At 37.9% G+C, this 21,666-nt stretch overlaps 1 protein-coding gene across 2 annotated transcripts in view; it reads right to left on the bottom strand.

The window, feature by feature from the left end:
• negr1 (neuronal growth regulator 1) overlaps positions 1-21,666 on the bottom strand; it is a 165,461-nt gene that overhangs the window by 81,463 nt on the left and 62,332 nt on the right. For both annotated transcript variants that reach the window (XM_079840678.1, XM_079840677.1), the window contains exons 3-4: positions 20,592-20,717; positions 7,024-7,155 (exon numbers count right to left, since the gene is read on the bottom strand). In XM_079840678.1, the coding sequence (XP_079696804.1) occupies positions 7,024-7,155; positions 20,592-20,717 (258 nt within the window). The remainder of the gene's footprint in view (positions 1-7,023; positions 7,156-20,591; positions 20,718-21,666) is intronic.

Below are 21,666 nucleotides of genomic sequence, written 5' to 3' on the forward strand. Positions count from 1 at the left end.
TTGGCGTAAACAGAATGAGAACATGGATCCATCATGCCTTGTTACCACTGTGCAGGCTGGTGGTGGTGGTGTAATGGTGTGGGGGATGTTTTCTTGGCACACTTTAGGCCCCTTAGTGCCAATTGGGCATCGTTTAAATGCCACGGCCTACCTGAGCATTGTTTCTGACCATGTCCACCCCTTCATGACCACCATGTACCCATCCCTCTGATGGCTACTTCCAGCAGGATAATGCACCATGTCACAAAGCTCGAATCATTTCAAATTGGTTCCTTGAACATGACAATGAGTTCACTGTACTAAAATGGCCCCCACAGTCACCAGATACCAACCCAATAGAGCATCTTTGGGATGTGGTGGAACGGGAGCTTCGTGCCCCGGATATATATATTTTTTTTGATCAGGCATAACATTATGACCTAATATTTTGTTGGTCTCTCTTTTGCTGCCAAAAACAGACCTGACCCGTCAAGGCATGGACTCCACCTGGCCCCTGAAGGTGTGCTGTGGTATCTGGCACCAAGATGTTGGCAGCAGATCCTTTAAGTCCTGTAAGTTGCGAGGTGGGTTCTCCATATATCGGACTTGATTGTTCAGCACATCCCACGGATGCTCGATTGGATTGAGATCTGGGAAATTTGGAGGCCATGTGAACACCTCAAACGCGTTGTTGTGCTTCTCAAACCATTCCTGAACCATTTTCGCTTTGTGGCAGGGCACATTATCCTGCTGAAAAAGGCCACAGCCACTAGGGAATACCGTTTCCATGAAAGGGTGTACATGGTCTGCAACAATGCTTAGGTAGGTAGTAACATCCACATGGGTGGCAGGACCCAAGGTTTCCCAGCAGAACATTGCCCAAAGGATCACATTGCCTCCAGCTTGCCTTCTTCCCATAGTGCATCCATGTGTTCCACAGGTAAGCGACGCACACGCACCCGGCCATCCACGTGGCCACTTTCTTCCATTGCTCTGTGGTCCAGTTCTGATGCTCACGTGCCCACGGCTAGTGCTTTCGGCAGTGGACAGGGGTCAGCATGGGCACCCTGACTGGTCTGCGGCTATGCAGCCCCATACGCAACAAACTGTAATGCACTGTGTATTCTGACACCTTTCTATCAGAACCAGCATTAACTTTCTGAGCAATTTGAGCTACAGTAGCATGTCTGTTTGATCAGATCACACTGGCCAGCCTTCGCTCCCCATGTGCATCAATGAGCCTTGGCCACCCATGACCCTGTCACCAGTTCACCACTGTTCCTTCCTTGGACCACTTTTGATAGATACTGACCACTGCAAACACCCCACAAGAGCTGCAGTTTTGGAGATGCTCTGACCCAGTCGTCTAGCAATCACAATTTGGCCCTTATCAAACTCGCTCAAATCCTTACGCTTGCCCATTTTTCATGATTCTAACATATCAACTTTGAGGACAAAATGTCCACTTGCTGCCTAATATATCCCACCCACTAACAGGTGCCGTGATGAAGAGATAATCAGTGTTATTCACTTCACCTGTCATAATGTATACTGTATACTGTATATATAAATATACATACAAACACACACATATTTAATGTATAGCATCAAGCATAAAATGTACAAAACAAATTGCATGCATAAAAATATATGACCTTAACCAGCTCAAGATCAAAGATTAATATTCCCCTAATCATACATCCAGCTATAGAGCTTAAATCAACCTCTTATGCAACACAATAACACCAATCCCTCTCTGACTACAAATTCCTTTATAAAACACTAGGAGGTTTCAAGGAAGGTGATCTTTCTTCATAATTTGCTGAACAAAGTGGTTGTTCCAGGACACATTAGCTCAAAATGTGACTTGACAAAATGACACATGAAGTAAAGGCATTACATTGCCGCTCGAAAGCTCTACCAATTGCATTTTGCATAAACATTCTAACATCTGTGAGCTACATGACATCACCTAATCCGTCTTATTTATATATTTCTTTTCCTTGATGTCTTTAGAAGCAGCATATGAATACCGCCTGTGTGAAAGTGGAACTTAAAACTAAACATCTGGTGCGAATTCCATAAGGAAAATCAGACAACGCTGTGGCATATATTTAGACAAGACAAACTGAGCTTCATACATATGTGTGTATGTGTCTATGCGATATGTACATATGATATGCGTGTGTCTGTATGCTAAAAGAGCCACCCATGCAAATATTTAAATTTTACATTTTATATAGAACATATAAGCAATTACATTATAAATGTATTTTATTTACATTATAAATAAAATACCCCAAAAATTTACTCTAAAGGTCCATTCACACAAAAGACGATAACTATAAAAAGATATTGATAAAGATATAGTTCTAAAACTCGTTCTCAATATAAAAAAATAGCAGAGTTCACACCACAGCTATAACGATAACGACATAGAGATATCGTTGGAATCATTTTCAGAACGATTTTATCCAGCTGATGAACGATAAAAACATTGACAGCGAATCAGAATATATTCTGCTGTAAAAAGCTTGAGCATTTAAAGGGGCAAACAAGCATGAGCTTAGAATAAACAGAACGATATCGTCCGCTGGTGTGGACACTAATATAGTTATCTTTATAGTTATCGCCCTCAGTGTAAACGGGCCTTAATTCTGGAATTTAAAAGTAATTTCTCAATTCAATTCTCAACAACCCACAACCCCAGTATGCCAAATGTTTTTTGTTTTTTTACTTTTATTTTGTGTGAATGTTTGATTTGGCTGGAACTGAGCATCAGGTCTGGGTAATGTTTACTAGAGGCCAAATTTCAGCATGTTAGGAATTAGCATGCTTACTCAGAGATACAATCGCTGCAGTGCACACTAACCAAAACAATAGCAACTTTTTTTTTTGGCATCAGTGATTAAATATGAAGGTTATAAACTGGAGGTCATCACGGGCATTTAAAGTGTTAACATTATTTCAGTTAGCTGAGTGATCTACATGACTTTCACAGAATGCTGACAGAAGACTATCTGAGGATTCACTAGGGAACGAGTAACAACAATATAAATGATGGAAGGTGTTTGTCACACATGGGTCCGTTGGGATTTTATTATTTACCGCAGATCTATACTTATCAGACGAACAAAGATTCTGACGTTGACCTGTAGGTCTTCATTTAGATATTATTATGGTATAAATGACTGAAAAGTAAAAAAGAAAAAAAAAAAATTTCCTTAGTCCTATTCACAAATGTCTACAAAAGTCCTTGTGGCTAACTAACACATACTTGTGTTAACTGCATTAAAACACATGCACAGAATTAGGTTTCATCTAATAAATTAGCTTATTTCAATTAGTGGTCATAATCTGCAATTAACCTGAAGGTCAGTTCCGCACATACCTAAAAGCTGTAATTATTTTCAAACCGGATTATTTTAGCGTGTGTTTAATTACACTGATTACCCTTGAAATGTCAGAGTCGAGTCACACTATCTGCAGTCGTGTTAGGCTAATAAAACTACAAATACAAAGAAAGGTGTCACAGATGTCACATCATAAGCAGTTCTGCCCGCGCAACATTTTACGGGATTTTTACAAGATTTTGTGTAAGAATTTGTTTACAACTAGCCTGCTTGAAATGGATTGGCAACCTAAACTCAGAATGATACAACAAAACACAATGGAACCATGTCCACCACATTACATTACACTATAATATCCTCAGATACAGTACAGTATATATTACTTTACTCTGAAGCAGAGATTTTATGTGTATTTATTTATTTTACTGTTGAGGTTGAATAAAATCCTATTAGCTCTGCACATTTCACATCGAGGATTTCTTTGAGCAAGGGAATGGACACTAGCAGAGTAGTTCTCTCGCATCCCTCTCACTTTTATTTTGGGACATAATGGTGAAATAACACTTCTCTTCTAAATCCAGCATTGGCGCCTCCATTCCAGCTAATTTTTCACACAGCTCAAGTGGGTGAAAGTGCTTTGATTGATACATTGGGATTATGTCTTTTCCTACTCTAACACAGAATGTTTCGATGGGAACAAGATCGGCTGTTAGTGCTTCCATTAGCTGCCACTGTAAATCACTGTGAATCAGCTGGAACCTCAACCTCTTGGTTCCAGCGATGTCTATTAACCCTTTTCCACCAGAATGGTTTGCTTTCTGTAGCCAGAGCCTGTTCTCAGCCAGGCGAACTGAAGCCTGCCGTGAACCGGCCATGTGTTTCCACAGACTTGAGGAATGAATGGTGACGTAATGCTACTATGTGTTGTTTACCTGCCTATAACCAGTCTAAAATAAAAACATTGCACGTCCCCGTACTCTCATCTGTCCTTTTTGGAGATAAACTGAAACTGAACCGAACTTTCCGGCCCAGAACACCTTTTTCTGAAGTGTAAATGCACAGAATGGTTCGAGAACGGACAAAGGCTGGGGACCTGCACTGGAACAGTGTCAGTGGAAAAGGGGTATATAATGCTGGTCTCCTTTCCACCAATAAGCTGGTGTGTGGTGGGCATTCTGGCGCAATATGGCTGCCGTCGCAAAATTCCAGGTGGATGCTGCACATCCAAGGTGTACACCTTCTATATGTAAAGTGTTTTGAGTACCAAGAAAAGTTTTATATAAATGTAACAAATTATTATTACAATACCTGGAAAAAGCCATCCATTAGTGTAAATGCCATGCGACTAAACATTCCGGAGCCACAGGAAAATGTCAGGACAATGGTGATTGGCTGATGGCACCACAAACCATGTCTCAAAAATATATAAATAAATATAAGATAAAAAAAAAAAAACATGTATTCAACTTGTGTGTGTGTGTGTGTGTGTGTGTGTGTGTGTGTGTGTGTGTGTGTGTGTGTGTGTGTGTGTGTGTGTGTGGTTTAGGTATACCCTACGTTATGGGTGTGGCAATATCAGAAATCCATGTCCCCATGAGGAATATGAAGAGTTTTTTTTGTGCAAATCTAAAAATGCAGTTGGGTTTAAGGGATAGAATATACATTTTGTACAAAATAAAAATCATTATGTTTATGGAATATCACCGTAAAACATGAAAGCCCAACAATATCATTGATATGTTATAAAATATGTAACAATGATTATTAATAATTGTTATTTCATTAGAAATCGACATCTAACCACAGGGCCTAACAAACCCTGACCCCTTGCCACCATCCAACCCAAGAAACACTATGTATGTAGCATATCGTTAGCCTCATAGCATAATTGCCTAAGTCATTTGTTGGCCCAATTGAGATATCTGCCTAACTTTACTGTGAAAAAATACCTAAAAATGTTTTTTTTCTTGTTTACCAAAAACATTGAAATATGACTTAGGCAATTATGCTATGAGGCTAACGATATGTAGAATAGTGTACAAATAGTGGCTATAAAATGAAAGAAATTGCACAATGAAAATGGTCATTAAGCTGAAGAAATTCCGGACCAGCAGACTCAGCACTAAGCTGTTCCTCTATCTTCCTCAGCTTCACTCCTCATTAGAGAGTGTCAATACAATCGACGGGGAGGAGATGTGATATGACTTATGACTTCATCCTTGTCATCTAGCCATTCCCGCTCAAATCTTGACATTTCCAAGTGGTTATCTGCCCATTAGTCTGTGTTTGCATGATAGTAAAGGAAGCTGGCGTTTGATGGTCTGAACGCCACATTTATTCTGGTGTGAGTGTCGGGCTATCTGATTTATGTGCTCTCGCTGTGCCATGATTCAGCATATGGTATATACGGAGACAAAGAGATTAATGATCCCTGTGACCGCAGATGAGACAAAATGACTTAAAAGAGAAAAGAGGAGGAAGAGAAACTGTCAAGTGTCCTTCCCCCAGTATTTGGTGGGAGGCAGAGCCTCACTATGAGCATGATGGGTAAAGTCAGTATAATTCATTAATGCTTGGAGTGCTCATTACTGTCTTTTCACACTTTGAGAGACTCATTACCTGCATAATAGAAGACTCCGTATAACACTGAGACCATTTCTCTCTGAAAATTAATCATTCCATCCCAGACAAAAAAGGGAATTCTTTCGTTAAATATTAAGAAACTCCAGTACCATGAATTCTATTCTAATTTCCACCCCAGTCGGCCTTGGAGATACAGAAGTAAGACCGTAGCTCCGTTTCAAAATCCAGCGAGCAGCCAGAGGCCACAACAATTACAGAATGCAATGTGAGGAGCTGAAACTGATTTTAAGATGACAGAAATGTGGATTATAAAGTATAATATCATATTACACAATTATATATATGATATTAGGTCTCACTTTAAATGAACAGTCTTTATCTACTATGTACTGACTTGATACAATGCACTTATTGTATACATAAATTAATTACAGCAGTAATTAAAATCAATGGAAAACATGTCTGTAATTACGTCTATAATTATACTGTTGACCCTATACATTAATTCACCCTTAAACCTAACCATACCACCAAACCTTATTTATATCCTACATTAATAGCAGCAGAAGTCTTTTGCAATACAACAAACGCAATTAGTACATTGCACCTAACAAATATTTTTTTTTATTATACAAGTATAGTGGTTAAAGACAGCAAATATAAAGGTTGACCTCATATTATTAATATTGTCATTATAATAAAATGTAAAGTTATAAACTAAATCATTAAAAAAACATTCAGTATCAATAAAAAGTGTAATTAAAAACATTTATCTTAACCCATTTTATTAGAGTATTGTGTCGTTAGCTTATCAAAATGCTAACACCAAACTCCATTTAAACAAACTGTGAGGCAAGTTTCATGTGTGCTTTGCAAGAGGACTGCTATTTTTTATAATACATGGAGTTTCTGCCTATGTAGAGCTTTTCAAATCGGTCACTTACAATGTCCCATTTCAGTTAGGATACAGTAGACAGTTGACAGCCTTACTAGGTTTTGGAACAGAGCTTGTATTTCCAGTAAGAGAGGGGAAAAGACTCAATGTCATTGTGCATGTGACTCTACACTGTCTGACAGTAAACAAACATAAACAAAAGATGGTACTCACAGTTGACTGTGACTCTCACGGTCTTAGTGTCGGGTGAAGCAATGTCGTTTTCGGCGCCGCACTCATAGTCCCCTGCTTGATCCCGAGTGATGCCTGTGATATTTAAATACTCCCCACTTTCATACTTCCTGGCTGTGAACAAAAGAAAATAAACAATCACAATCCTTTAAAAGTGTTCTTCCACAGCCATGCTCTAATTATTGGCTAAATGCTTAAAGGTACAGACACCAGTAAAAGAAACCCAAGTGCACCCAGAAAACTGAAAAAAAAAAGAGATTTATTAAGGCACATAATTGCTTTGTTGGCAAGACATCCAGTGGGAGGCATCTCCCCAATGAGCCGTATTCACACAGGGAACAATATTATTGGCTTCAAATACTGTGAGACAATCAGAACTGTGCCAATATGACAAATATGACTTGAGGTCCTTGAGTAATGAGAGGCAATATAGCACAACGTGAGGCTGCCACGCTTCTATTGGACTAAAAAACCTCCCTGGGATCCCCAGACCAGGATCCAACCTTATTGTAATATTTCTCAGTGAAACCTATTTATATCCTACTTTACAGTGAGGTGAATCTGTCTCATGGCACAGAGGGGTAAATCCTGCACTGGCATACGGAAGAGGAGCCTCTGACTCAGCAAAACACCCACAGAATAAAAAAGCAAGTAGAGCGATGCATAAAAAAAAGAGGATGGAGAGGCTTTGGGAGGGATGCGTTTTTACCAAGTGCTTCGTAAAGCATCAGCTTCAAGATCTGACATCAAGAAAGCTTTAAAGGGTTAGTTCACAAAAAAATGAAAACCTTGTCATCATTTTGTTCCAAACCTGTCCTGTGTTATGGTCTCTCTTTCCCATACAATTAAAATTAATATGGATTGGAGCTTTCAAGCGTCAAAAAAAGGACACAAAAGAAGGTATGATAAGCCAGCATTTTAAAACGGTTTATGCACTAGCCATATGATAGCTCTGCAGAGTTTCTCACAGGATTTTGTGAAACTATGGTGGACCTTTTAGAAAGGTTTTGAATATTTCAAAGTTAAATGCATCAATTTCTTTACTTCTTCACTTCAATTGTGCTCCTTCTTGCAAGAAAATTTGAACAATTTTGAACAATATATGAACTATTTCCGTCAGAATTCAGGCCCCATCAAAGGACAGAAACTGCACTCATTAAAATTACAAATGACTTGTAGCTTCTGACCAATGCTGCATTTCAATACTAGTTTTACATGAACGTAGTGCTACGTTCGACACTATAAATCATGGTATACTCTTAGAATGATTACAAAATGTCACTGGTATTTAGGGACAGGCTTTAAGGTGGTTTAGATCTTATCTACCTACCGTTACCATTTTGTTTTATTTAAACAGGGAAATATCCAAGTTAACATCAGAAAATTATGGAGTGCCACAAGGGTCTGTTTTAGGACCTCTGCTATTTTCAATGAACATGCTGCCCCTTGGTAATACGAAAATTAATAATAATATAAAAATATGAAATTAGTTTTCACTGTTATGCTGAGGATTCATGATCAGATGAAATCCCTAAATGATCAAAGTTGACAGAGTGTGTTAAAGATTAAAAATAACATTCAGTTTTTAGAAGAACAAATTCGGATAAGACCGAGGTATTACTTATTGGACCAAAAACCTGTACACAGAATCTCTTATAAAATTTGCATCTAGAAGGATGTACTGTTTCTTAATCCTCTACAGTCGAAGACCTGGGCGTTATTAGACGAGTCTATCGAAAATCATATTTCATGTTACAAAAACATGGAACATAGAAATAGAAACTCTCCCAGTTTAAATCTAGATTAAAGACACATCACTTTAGCCAAGCATTCGCATAATGCATCTCATAATCTTGCACTCCAGTTATATCAGATAAAATGCGCATGACTATAGCTAGAAATAAACAGCAGCTATGCTAATTATTTGCCATTTGCTTTTCTGTTTCTATAACCAGAGATTATGCCAGCTATAGTTTAGATCAGGGGTGTCCAATTCTGCTCCTGGAGGGCCCCTGTCCTGCAGAGTTTAGCTCCAACCCCAATGAAACACAGCTGAACCAGCTAATCAAGGTCTTACTAGGCATACTAGAAACTTCCAGCAGGTGTGTTGAGGCAAGCTGGGGAGCTAAACCCTGCAGGACAGCGGCCCACCAGGACCAAGTTTGGACAGCCCTGGTTTAGATCCAGCATCTTACAAAGATTTCAGATGACCCAACATCTGTGAAAAGATGACGCCAACCCATGTGAGGTCTTCAGATGACGCCGACTCTGAATAAACATACACAACTGACATATTTTCTATATATATCGTAATCATTATGTTCACAACTTGTAATAATTGCTTTGATGAGCTCATTGTTTCTGCTTTAATGAATCCATGATGTTAGCTTTGAAAATGCACTTTCTGTGAAAACAGGTTTACAAACTTGTCTCATTACAAATCTAGAGAGTGCAGTAATTTGCCCACAAAAATTTAGGAAATTATGCAAATGTAAAGATAATGCATAACTGGTGCCTATTGCAGTCTTAAATGCATGTTGAACTCACATTACAAGCAGAGAAATGGCGTTTTGTGAGCAAACTGCACTTTAAAACACGAAGGCAAGCTATATACTTATAGCTATACACAGGACTATATACTTGTCAAATTGCAAAAGGCTGCGATTTAATAATTGGATCGGCTGACAGATGCTTTGCCAAAGCAATGGCGTAAAACACTTTTATGTTATTATGAGAAGTGTAATAATTAATGGGAAACTGTTTTTTTTTATGACAAACTGATATTTAGGTTGGTATTCATTGATGTCCTTCTCCAGTGAGCAATTAATAGCTGAGACAAAATTATTAAAGTTACATGAAGTTGGAGTTAAATGAACTTGAGAAACAGATCAGTCTGAGTCAAGAAAGAATCATTCAGATCAGTTCTGTAAACTGGATCAAACGATTCATTGAAAGGATCTTACATGAAAATAATGATTCTTTCACAAATTACTCTCATAAACTTAAATGTCGAACTGTTCCTCATACAAAGCATCATTCTGATTAGCTGGTACAACACTGTGATAAAATACAAGAGCTCCCAGACCAAATTATTCAATCCTTGTGTAATTTGCATAAATATATGTGTGTTGCATGAAAACAATTACATCTGTATAGTAGGTAACAAACTGAACAAAATTGTTTGCTTTGGGGTTATCAAGAAACTGACTAAGACGTGTATCTGAGCTGACAAGGTGCTATTTGGTCCCCAATGCTTTACAAATGAATAGAGGCAAAGACTGTAAAATAGGATAAATTGTATCAAACGTATTCATGCAAAACCAACTCATATTCAAATGTGTGTAGATGAAAAGGAAAGTAGGACATCAGAGCCAAGGAAGTTATATATATACACACACACTAGGCATGTGCCGGTATCAAATTTTCATGTTGCGATTAATTGCTGAAGCTTTTATCACGGTATACGGTATTATCACGATATTGAAATAAGTTGCAAAAAAAGTGTTGTCATACTATAACAGGTTAAATCACTTTCTTATAACAAAAGAACCAAACATTTAAATACAATAAAGCAATACACAAAAATGTATAAAGTAAACAAATATTTAAAACAGATTAAAGTGCAAAAGAATTATAAAGAACAATAGGTATGCTGAAATGTACATTTAACTAAGATTAATACAAGCTTTAGAAGTATTTTTCATTGTCAGTTTGTTAATGAAGGAACTAATGTTAAATACTGGAGCCTTGTAAAGTGTGTGATTGAACAACAGTCAGAACATATTCAAACAATATCTAGGGCATGCAATTTAGACCAGATTAAAATATAAAATGCAAGTTTGAAAATGAATAGCCTTAAGTCTTTAAGTATTATGTATTAGGTTATGTGATTACTGGGGAAACGGCTGCATTTCTGCTGTTCCGTCAGCGCCCTCTGCTGTCGAAGAATGAATGTGCACTTCAGCGCATCTCATTCCGCCATGTGCTCGGCTCATGCATGGTCTATTTACATCAGTGTGCGTTCCTCTTTGACGTGTTTTTCATTTTCATTTGAACAGTTTGAAACGGTAAAGTATTCTTAAAATTCATTCTAAAAATCGGAATAATTCGTAATAAATAATTATTCACGGTATTTTGAAGTGCCCACGATAACAATATTGTGCATGTTCATTATTGCGGTATATCGTATTACCGTTTACCGGTGTCCTGACATTTCATCCTACCCGTCAGATTGTCCTACCAAGGCTTACTGCGCATGCCCACATCAATATTTTTTATTTTTATTTTTTATATTTACATTTTAAGGGTAGGTTTAGGGTAGGGATAGGGGTAGGTATGGATATTAATGTATATTAATAAAGCAAATCACATTAATATGATTCTGGTAGCATAATCTGATAGGTAGCATTTTACATCCATATTTAATATTTATTTATTTAAAATATTTACATAGTTTTAAGGGTAGGTTCAGGGTAGGAGTAGGTATGGATATTAATAAAGCCTCAAATCAGATGAATATGATGCTGGTAGCACAATCTGATAGGCAGCATTTTTTGCTGTCGAATCGTGCTACCTACTGTTTTAATGGGCGGTAGCAAAATCTGACATGGTAGGACAAATCGACAGAACACCGGCACATGTCTAATACACACATACATACATACAAAGGAATCATAATATGAGATTGCTCAACCAAAACCTACATATTTTTTTTGTTTCTTTCACCATAAAAACTATATGGTATTTCGCACGACATCTAACAGCCTTTGACAGGACAAAAATAAAAGATTTAAGTCAAGCAGGATATAGTGCATGCAATGTTCATAGAAAGTATTCGGAAGTAAAATGTTTAAAAGATTAACTAAATAAACTTGTATTTAAAATTGCTTTCATTAACTTAAACAAATCTGAAATAAAATAAAATATAATATAATATGAAAAATATGAATAAATATTTTAATAGTATATCAATAATAATTGAAATAATAAACAGATAACAGACAAACATCTGAAATAATAATCCATATGACTCCATTGGGTTAATGAATGCCTTCTGAAGTGAAGCAAATGCTTACGTTACCAGGTACGCTCGTCAGACGTTGCGTACGCATCTTGAATTGCGAGAAGGCACTTTCAACACTTTTCCACAGAAGGTGATTGGCTGGAGCTTTACTTTATTAAGTTTTAAATATGGATATTTTTCTTACACAAACGCATCAATTCGCTTCAGAAGGCCTTTATTAACCCTCCACCCGCCGTGTGGAGCACATTATTTGACGGATAGATGCATTTTTTATGGACTTCAAAAACAGAGCAACAGTCACTACCATTATAAAGCTTGGAAGAGCCAGGATTTTATTCGTCTGAAAGAAGAATGTCATATACACCTAGGATGACTTAAGGGTGAGTAAATCATGGGCTAATTTTCATTTTTGGGTGAACTAAACTTTAATGGTAACTTTTTAGTGCACATTCAATGGACACTTTATTATCACATGAGGCCACAGGAGAGGATTTATGAATGGAGGTGAAGGGACGCAACTGATGCTGGTAGGTCACATGATAATGACAACATGGCGGCTGTAGTACGTCTGGATTACATTCATACTACACACATTCATACTATATAAAACAGGGCTGTCCAAACTCGGTCCTGGTGAGCCGCTGTCCTGCAGAGTTTAGCTTCAGCTTGCTGCAACACACCTGCTGGAATTTTCTAGTATGCCTAGTAAGACCTTGATTAGCTGGTTCAGCTGTGTTTCATTGGGGTTGGAGCTAAACTCTGCAGGATAATGGCCCTCCAGGAGCAGGATTGGACAGCCCTGAACATAGCGAAGTAAGTTCAAATTCAAATGTAGTACCTACCTAGACCTCGAGTTATGGCGGACGGGTGACCTCTGACCCGACGTATGACTTTAATGTGTAGTTACAGCTAAAAAACATAAAATATTTGAAAAAAATGTATATCATAAAGATTTGTTGATATAGATAAATTTTAGATCCCTTGACCCTACCCCAAACCTAAACAACCATTTTATAAAGGCTATAAAAAGTATATATAAAACATAACAGACAGAAATGTGTAGGAAAATGACACTTTTAGTAACAATTAAGTATTACAAATATATTTTGAGCCGCTAATCCCACTACTATCTCCTAACCAACCCATAACTCATATAGAGTTATAGATAAAGACAAATAACAGACAGACAAGTGGAATCACAATAATTTATATATTGCAAAAATGTTAAAAACAGTACCAAAAGTAATCCAAATGATGACGTGTTGCAGTCGCAGTCTTCTCTGTCAGTATATATACGTTTTGTACGAGCCTAAGAGGTACAGAGTAGAATTTAAAGTAATTAATCGCTGAAAATGTTCCTCCGTGAAGGCGCGCGCTTCTCATTCAAACCATAGCATTCAAACACACATCAACTGAAGCATGGAATGTCACAATCTGCGACAACACAGGCGAGCGAAAATGATATAAATATATATATATATAAATATTACATGATAAATAATGGTTAAACGATTACAGAAATGCTTTTCACTTTAAGGGTTTAAAGTGTAGACTTGTTTAACATTTGTAATCCTTCGAAACAAGTTTGCAGCAGAAGTCACAGAAAAGAGCGAAATGTCATACTAAATAGATGAGTAAACTGTGACTGAAATAAATGCGACTGAAAACAATGTCAAATTGATTTAGTCCTGTAAATATGTCAACATTGTACGTTTCAGTGTCTCTGGAAATGTAAGTAAATGTATGTGTCAAACACTTGACAAATTACATACGAATAGGCCTACCCATGTGATCAAAATAACAGCAATGACAATCATCACATTATAAAAACAACTGTTCTCAGGTAAGAGCCAAACTTACAAAATGAACAAACATCAACAACAACCTACCATATTTCTTCCTCCAGCTAAAAACCAGAGGGATAATTATCAGTGATTAACTCACTCCATGATTCCCTTAGTTCAGTGATTTATTTTCTTTTTCCTAACAGAGACTTCACAATGAACCCTCATTTATCTTACTGATTACACCAAAAGAGGAAATTACCAAGGTTTAGTGACATTTAATAAAGAATGGATCCTTTGTCAAATCAACCTTTGATATAACAACCAACTTGTTTGCTATACCATATAAAAAAACACACACACACACAGGAGCATTTCAAAGGCTCAAGGGACACTGATTACATGCCAGAAATGTATTCAAATGTAAACGTGTCCCTTATCATCTGAAATCTCGGCTGCCTCCCGAATTGTGCATGTTGAGAGTTATTTGAAAAGCTCAAGAGGGACTCACCGGAGCTTCTGGGAAATGTCACTCCAACCAAATTAGCCAAATCATAGCAAGGTTAATCTAGGATTCCACATTGCTCTGTGTTAAGTGCAGTCACAGTAAGCACTTTCCCACATTGTGTGGAGAGCACAAAGTACATTTCCTTGAGGTCTGCCTGCTGCTGATATGATGAGCGCTGGTGAAGAATACATTATGGGCTAAGGTGGCAGTTCTCTGTACATCCCTTCCCTTAACCTGTGAGAGAATACTGCAGCAGCCCAAATGTTGCATTATGAGAGGCTTCCCCCAGGCATTCATTGAGTTGTCAGCAATGAACCATCAACCATCATTCAACCGCCACACATACTCGCTCTCTGGCTCTCACACACAAAACGCACACGCACCTGAACCGCCTCCACTTTTCCATTCCCGGTATCTCACCTTAACCCTGATAGCCTCCTCATTGTCCCAAAGTGCCCCAAAACAATTGGTGAATATCTGTCCGAGCACTTTATAAGAGCTGGTCTTTGTATTGAAACCATTTGGCGATGTTTAGACAGACTGTCAGTGCCGAGTACAGAGCTATTGTTCAGGAAACAATAAACCAGAGTAAAGACAATTTTGGGAGGCAGAGGCACGAACAAAGGATTGACAAAGGACAATTGAACGCTTCACTGTAGCCTTATCATATGAGAAAAAAAAATCAAATCTGAAGTGTTATAGTCAGCTATTTGAAAGGTCAGAGTTCCTTATATCCCGAGGCCTTAAATCACAATGGAAAAAGCTTATGAAAGCATGTTTGGGATCAAGCGTGCGGGGCCAGGCTGTACGGAGAGCATGAGGCCGCCCTGCACCCTCAATACGTCCCTATATAGGGCTCACATTAGGATCTATCATCATCTAGCCTACAGCATTTGAAATCAAGTCTATAAAGCCATTTTCAACGCCCTGAGTACTGAAAGTAGTAAAATACAAATACATTTAAAGGAAGTCATCATTAAAGGGTTAGTTCACCCAAAAATGAAAATTCTGTCATTAATTACTCACCCTCATGTCGTTCGACACCCGTAAGACGTTCATATTCGGAACACAAATGAAGATATTTTTGTTGAAAGCTGATGGCTGAGAAAGGCTTCAGATAGGCCTCCATTGGCATTCAGTACATTTACACTCCCAAGACCCATAAAAGGCACTTAAAACGTTGTTACAAAGTCCATCTCACCACAGTGACTCTACAATAATCTTACAATGCGACGACAATAGTTTTTGTGCACACAAAAAAATCAAAATAACACCTTTATCCAACTTGTTATTGTCTTCCGTGCGTGCCTCCACGACTCATGCGCGAAAATATGACGCAGATCCGGCGTTCGGACACATGACCCAGAAGCGATTTGTTTACAAGCAGAGGAAGACTCGCGTGTCTAAGCTATTGGATTCAACATTGATCGTGCTTTAGGTCTCGGCGTAGTTCTCAAAATGGGGCTTAAGTGTGCATTTCATGGATTCCCGAACCCTGGTGCTACGTCATATTCTCGCGCATGCGTCGTGGAGGCACACACGGAAGACAATAACAAGTTGGATAAAGGTGTTATTTTGATTTTTTTTTCCGCACAAAAACTATTGTCGTCGTATCGTAAAATTATTGTAGAGCCACTGTGGTGAGATGGACTTTGTAACGACGTTTTAAGTGCCTTTTATGGGTCTTGAGAGTATAAATGTACTGAATTCCAATGGAGGCCTATCTGAAGCCTTTCTCAGCCATCAGCTTTCAACTTAAATATCTTCATTTGTGTTCCGAATATGAACGGAGGTCTTAATGACAGAAATTTCATTTTTGGGTGAACTAACCCTTTAAGGGCCATATTTTCTAAACAGAGCGCAATTCCAAAAAAACGCTGATGGGAGTGGGAAGTTCTGCCCGTGATACTGACAACGCGCAAATCAAAGAACACAGACACAGCCGGATCATTTCAATAATGCCCAACGAAAAAAAAAAAAAAAAATTCAATAATGCCCAACGCAATCTACATCAGCATCTGGTTTAAGACGTGCTTTTTTTAGGCTGTAAATAATGGCACAAAAACCAGTAAATTGACTAGCGTAAACCTTAGTAAATCACCTTGCATGATTCATTTAAATATTCTCCTCCCATAAATTTAGCATCTGAAAGGGAAACTCCTACAAATGCATATGCAATAAGATCAGCCGCAAGAATATCCCTGTCCATGCCTTTTCAGCGCACATTTTTCACCGTGTGTCTTTAGTAAATCCAGACAGCAGTTTAACTCTAAAAGAGCTTGCGTTGGTGCAAGCTGTTAGTAAATCTGGCCCTTAAAGCTCTCCAGTACTCATTTAAAATCTGCAGCTGTGCTATATACTTGCAAGTGTCAGGAAACACATACTCTCTGAAGTAGTGATTAACAAACTATTTTTATTCAAACAGATGAACGGTAAGTATATTGCAGGCAGAGAACAACCATGAAGATGATGAAGATGAAGCAGTAGAATACAGGTATGTTGCACCACATGCACCCTACACATGAGTATGACTCTGAATACTTGAATTAGTAGAACTGGAGAAGGAGACAGGTAGGACAGGAGACAATGAGAAGAACACAGCGGTAAGTATCTCAAGTAAGGATAATATCCACAGCTTGGGTGAGACCAGACAATGGGAGTGTGTGTGGTGTAGGCTTTTGTAGTGGGGAGCTGATGAGTGTAATTAATTGCAGGTGCGGGTAATAGTAGAGTGTGTGCAGGAGGGAAGCAGAAAGGATTATGGGAAATGAAGTTCTGCTGTGACAAGTGATCATGATAGCAAATCAGTTCAACATAATTTCAAGTGTTTGTGCATGGTGTGCTTCTAGTTTTCGTAACTGAAGTGTACATTATTGACAGCATCTTAAAGGGATGATGAATTGAGAAATCAACTTTCCCTTGTTTCTTTGTTCTGCTGAACACAAAAGAAGATATTTAGAAGAATGTTTGTAACTAAACAGAGAGAGCAACCATTGACTACCATAGTTTTTCCCCTACTATGGTAGTCAAAGTTTTCTCTATCTACTTTATTACAAACATTCTTCTAAATATCTTCTTTTGTGTTCAGCAGAACAAAGAAACTCATACAGGTTTGGAACAACATGAGGGTGAGTAAATCATGACAGAATTTTCATTTTTGGGTGAACTATCCCTTTAAATATGCAAATCTTATCCAATCCTAGCCGTGGGCGTTTACTTCGAAGTCTTCAGTGCGGCACGCCCATAAAATCTGAGCATGCAGGAGAGAGGTAGAAAATAGCCTATTACTTATTCATTATGATGTTTTTGAATGTAAAAACCATGCGAACGTCATAAGTTGACCTCAGACAACAGTATACAAATTTTAAAAAGCCAGTTCATGACACCTTTAAACATACACATTTTGCATATGAACAGCTTTAGAAATCGACAAACCTTTACGAATCTTTGAATATTGAATTCATGGAATTAATATGATTCGATGATTCGTTGACAACACTCAAAAGTCAACTAAAAACTCATCTCTTCCATGAGCACTTAACCTCTTAAAAAAAAAAAAACTTTCCTTTCCTCTTTCTCCTCCTCTTTCCCTCCCTACTCTAGCCTGTGCTATACTGAGAAATGTACACGGACTAAGTATTTCAGGCACTTGTTGCGCTCACTTGACTCTTCACGACCAATCGCTTATTGTACCAATGTTTCTAAAGTTGTGCATATGTAAATACATTCATATTTTAGATTATGTCAATACATCCATATTGCATGTTTTAGTCTAAAAACCTACAAACGTTGTGAATACTTAAGCATGGTAAAACAATCAGTCAACAACCATTTATAACAAATACTTCTTGTGGACCAAACCTTTGAATCGGATGGAAAGCTGTTCATCGTTACAAGTGAAAGGTCTTTGAGAGGTCTTAAAGACATAATGTCTTTAAAAGGCCTTTAAGAGTAATTACCCCTTAGGTTTATATCAATGAAAAGACCCATATGCCAAGCAATTATTAGATGCACAGAAGTCAAAGGTCTGATGACACACACACAAAAACGAATGGGGCCAATTGCATTTAAAGTAGTTCGGCAATTAAATCTAGTGGCTCTATAGGCTGAACCGATGGGAGTGGGGGCATTGTTCAGCCTCCTGCAGGGTCATTCAAGAACAGGCCAGGAGCTACTGTGATTATAGCTCTGCACTGTTACCACAATGCTGCCATATATGCACCAAATACTGTTATACTTAATGGTACATAATGATATCAGTCTGAATATATTGTTGGCTTGTCCAAAGGAAAAAAGGATAAAATAAGGCTGAGCCTTTAACATTTTTTCAGGTATTTTGGTAGCCTCATACAACCATCAGTTTCATGCATATTTTTTGCCATTTAAATATTGTAAATGAATCTTTTTAGTACATCACAACCTTCAGTGGCAGAAGCAGCAATATTATTAATATTCAAAAGTTTCTATTGTCACTGGCTCTCGCTCATTGTCATCCTCTCTGCCCACTCAGACGTTAATTAGCCCGAAGACGGATAGTTTAGACAAATTGCTTTCATTCACATCTAAGCCAGACTGAATCTGTTGCCCAAAAAGTGAAAGTTCACCATATGCAGGACGGTTGTTTGAGGATGGAGTTAATATGACGCACATCTCATCTGGTTTCTGGCGTTTCTATAATTTGAAGTATCCTACCTTTGGTAAGTAGTGATTTTATGACTCTTTTGATCAGAATCTCAAAAAGCAATTCAATCGCAAAATACACTGGAGAATGAAATAAATATGGCAGTCCAAAGATAAGTGTAGCTGACTTCAATAAAAATTCACAACCACTCAAAAATACTGCTGTGTACTGAATTTTCAATTCGCTTTGAAAATGTGCCAAAATTTCTGCTTTAACAGCTGAATATAAACTATGAAAGGTAAAGATGAGGTTGATGTATCCTCAACTTGTTGTTTACGCTGTAGCAGAGTGATAACTTAATATAATCGAAGACGTCTTTGTGAGAGAACAACAGCAAAATGAAGCGATAATTGATTAAAAGCCTTCCCTAAACTCAATTATGGAGGGTTTAGAACAGAAACATGTTAGTTTAATCACCATAATCTTCTGAGCCTCTAAACTCCACCACACTGAACAACTGGGACAGACATTTCTACTCTGTCGATGTGAAATTCAGTCTAACATATGAGGGCTTTTCAAACTTGAATAGTTAACCCTGGGTCATTGTAAACCCTGGGTAAACGCAATCCTGGGATATCTTCCTTCACGTTTCACACTGCTTATAATTTATCCGGGGTTACTAATTAATCCTGGGTATTCATAAATTGATGTTTCACACTGGACATTCCTAAACCCCAGGTTAACGATCTTATTTGCACATTTGTGGTGCCACTGTCACAGATTTGATGAATTATATGTTTTGATATGTTTACATAAAGGCATTAGCATTGCGCATCGTCATATTATACACACGATCAGGCATAACATTATGATCCTAATATTGAGTTGGTCCCCCTTTTTCTGCAAAAACAGCCCTGACCCGTTGAGGCATGGACTCCACTAGACCACTGAAGGTGTGCTGTGGTATCTAGCACCGAGATGTTAGCAGCAGATTCTTTAAGTCCTGTAAATTGTGAGGTGGGTTCTACATGGATCGGACTTGTTTATTCAGCACATCCCACAGATGCTCCATTGGATTGAAATCTGGGGAATCTGGAGGCCGTGTCAACACCTCAAACTCGTTGTTGTGCTCCTCAAACCATTCCTAAACTATTTTTTCTTTGTGGCAGGGCACATTATCCTGCTGAAAAGAGGACACAGCCACCAGGGAATACCGTTTCCATGAAGGGTGTATATGGTCTGCACCAATGCTTAGGGAGGTGTATCCCACCCACTAACAGGTGCCATGATGAAGAGATAATCAGTGTTATTCACTTCATCAGGTCATAATGTTATGCCTGATCGTTGTATATTGCCGAGTTTATCCTGAACGGGTTTTTCGAACGATATAAAAGGTAACAATGAAATGGTGCCTTCTCTCCAGTTGTTGCGTTTTCTGTCACCATTTTGACATTTTTCTCCTCAAATGCTGAAACAACTGTTTATTCAAAGTGCTGTGTTTCCGTGACAGTCCAAAACACATGAATATGAGGCACGCAATTCGTTGTCTGTTGCTAAGAATCTGAAGTAACATTCTAACACTGCATTATTTTATAGTAACTGCTTTGAACTCACCTGATGGTGTGATGTGTCTCCAAGATATTTTGGGCTCTGGTTTCCCACTGGCTGTGCAGATGAGTGAAACATTGCTGCCTTCGTTTACTGTAATGTCCGATGAAATGTCATAGATTTTGGGAGGAACTGCGAAACAAAACAAACAGTTAGATAAACAAAGCTGCAAATGAGCTCAGTGCCAAAATCCTGAATCTAGAAAGTCAAGTATGTAAACAACAACAAGAGGCAGTATAGCTGCAAGCAGCAATTACCGAGGTCCAAACACAATCCCACTTTATCCCAATATGTCATTCATATTTCTGCTTTAATTTTTTTGTCAGGCATTGTTAACATTGTCTAATGTTGATGGCTAAAAGCAGCCATATAATTTTTAGATAAGCCCATATAGTCGTAGAAGGGTCTCACTGCAAAATATGACGTCCCACTTAGAATTATGTTTTACGTATGTGTCAAATTCTGTGAAAATCTGTCATTTTAATTAAGGAGATACAGCCATTTACATCAGACCACACCTGTGATCACTCGTTCAATTTAAAGATCAACACGTTTTTGATCATTATTGACATTGGGAGAACAGAAAATCATCTTCCACTGGTTTCATTCTGACATCGTGAAAATCCTAGGATTACTTCACAAGTATGTTATAAAGCCTAAGTGTAATATGATTTAAATAAATGATAATATGGGTATTCATTATCCATGAGCCAAGGAGCTTGATGATATAAATTAAATATCATTAATTTAATTCAATAAAACCAAAAACTATAGCAACACCAGGTTAACGTATTCCCTATTTCAACCATCTATTGTTCAGTATATTAATTTTAAGAAAGAAAAAGTAGTATACAGTAATAATGCTGACATAATAGAATTTCATACTTGGACCCCCAAAAAATATGGTAACACTTTAGTTTAAGGTCCAATTCTCACGATTACCTAGTTGCTTATTAGCATGCATATTACTAGGATATTGGCTGCATATTATTACTTGTAAAGCACATATTAAAGGGATTGTTCACCCAAAAACGAAAATTTGATGTTTTTCTGCTTACCCCCAGGGCATCCAAGATGTAGG

The sequence above is a fragment of the Gobio gobio genome (assembly GCF_949357685.1).
Source record: "Gobio gobio genome assembly, chromosome: 17".
Classification (NCBI taxonomy): Eukaryota; Metazoa; Chordata; class Actinopteri; order Cypriniformes; family Gobionidae; genus Gobio; species Gobio gobio.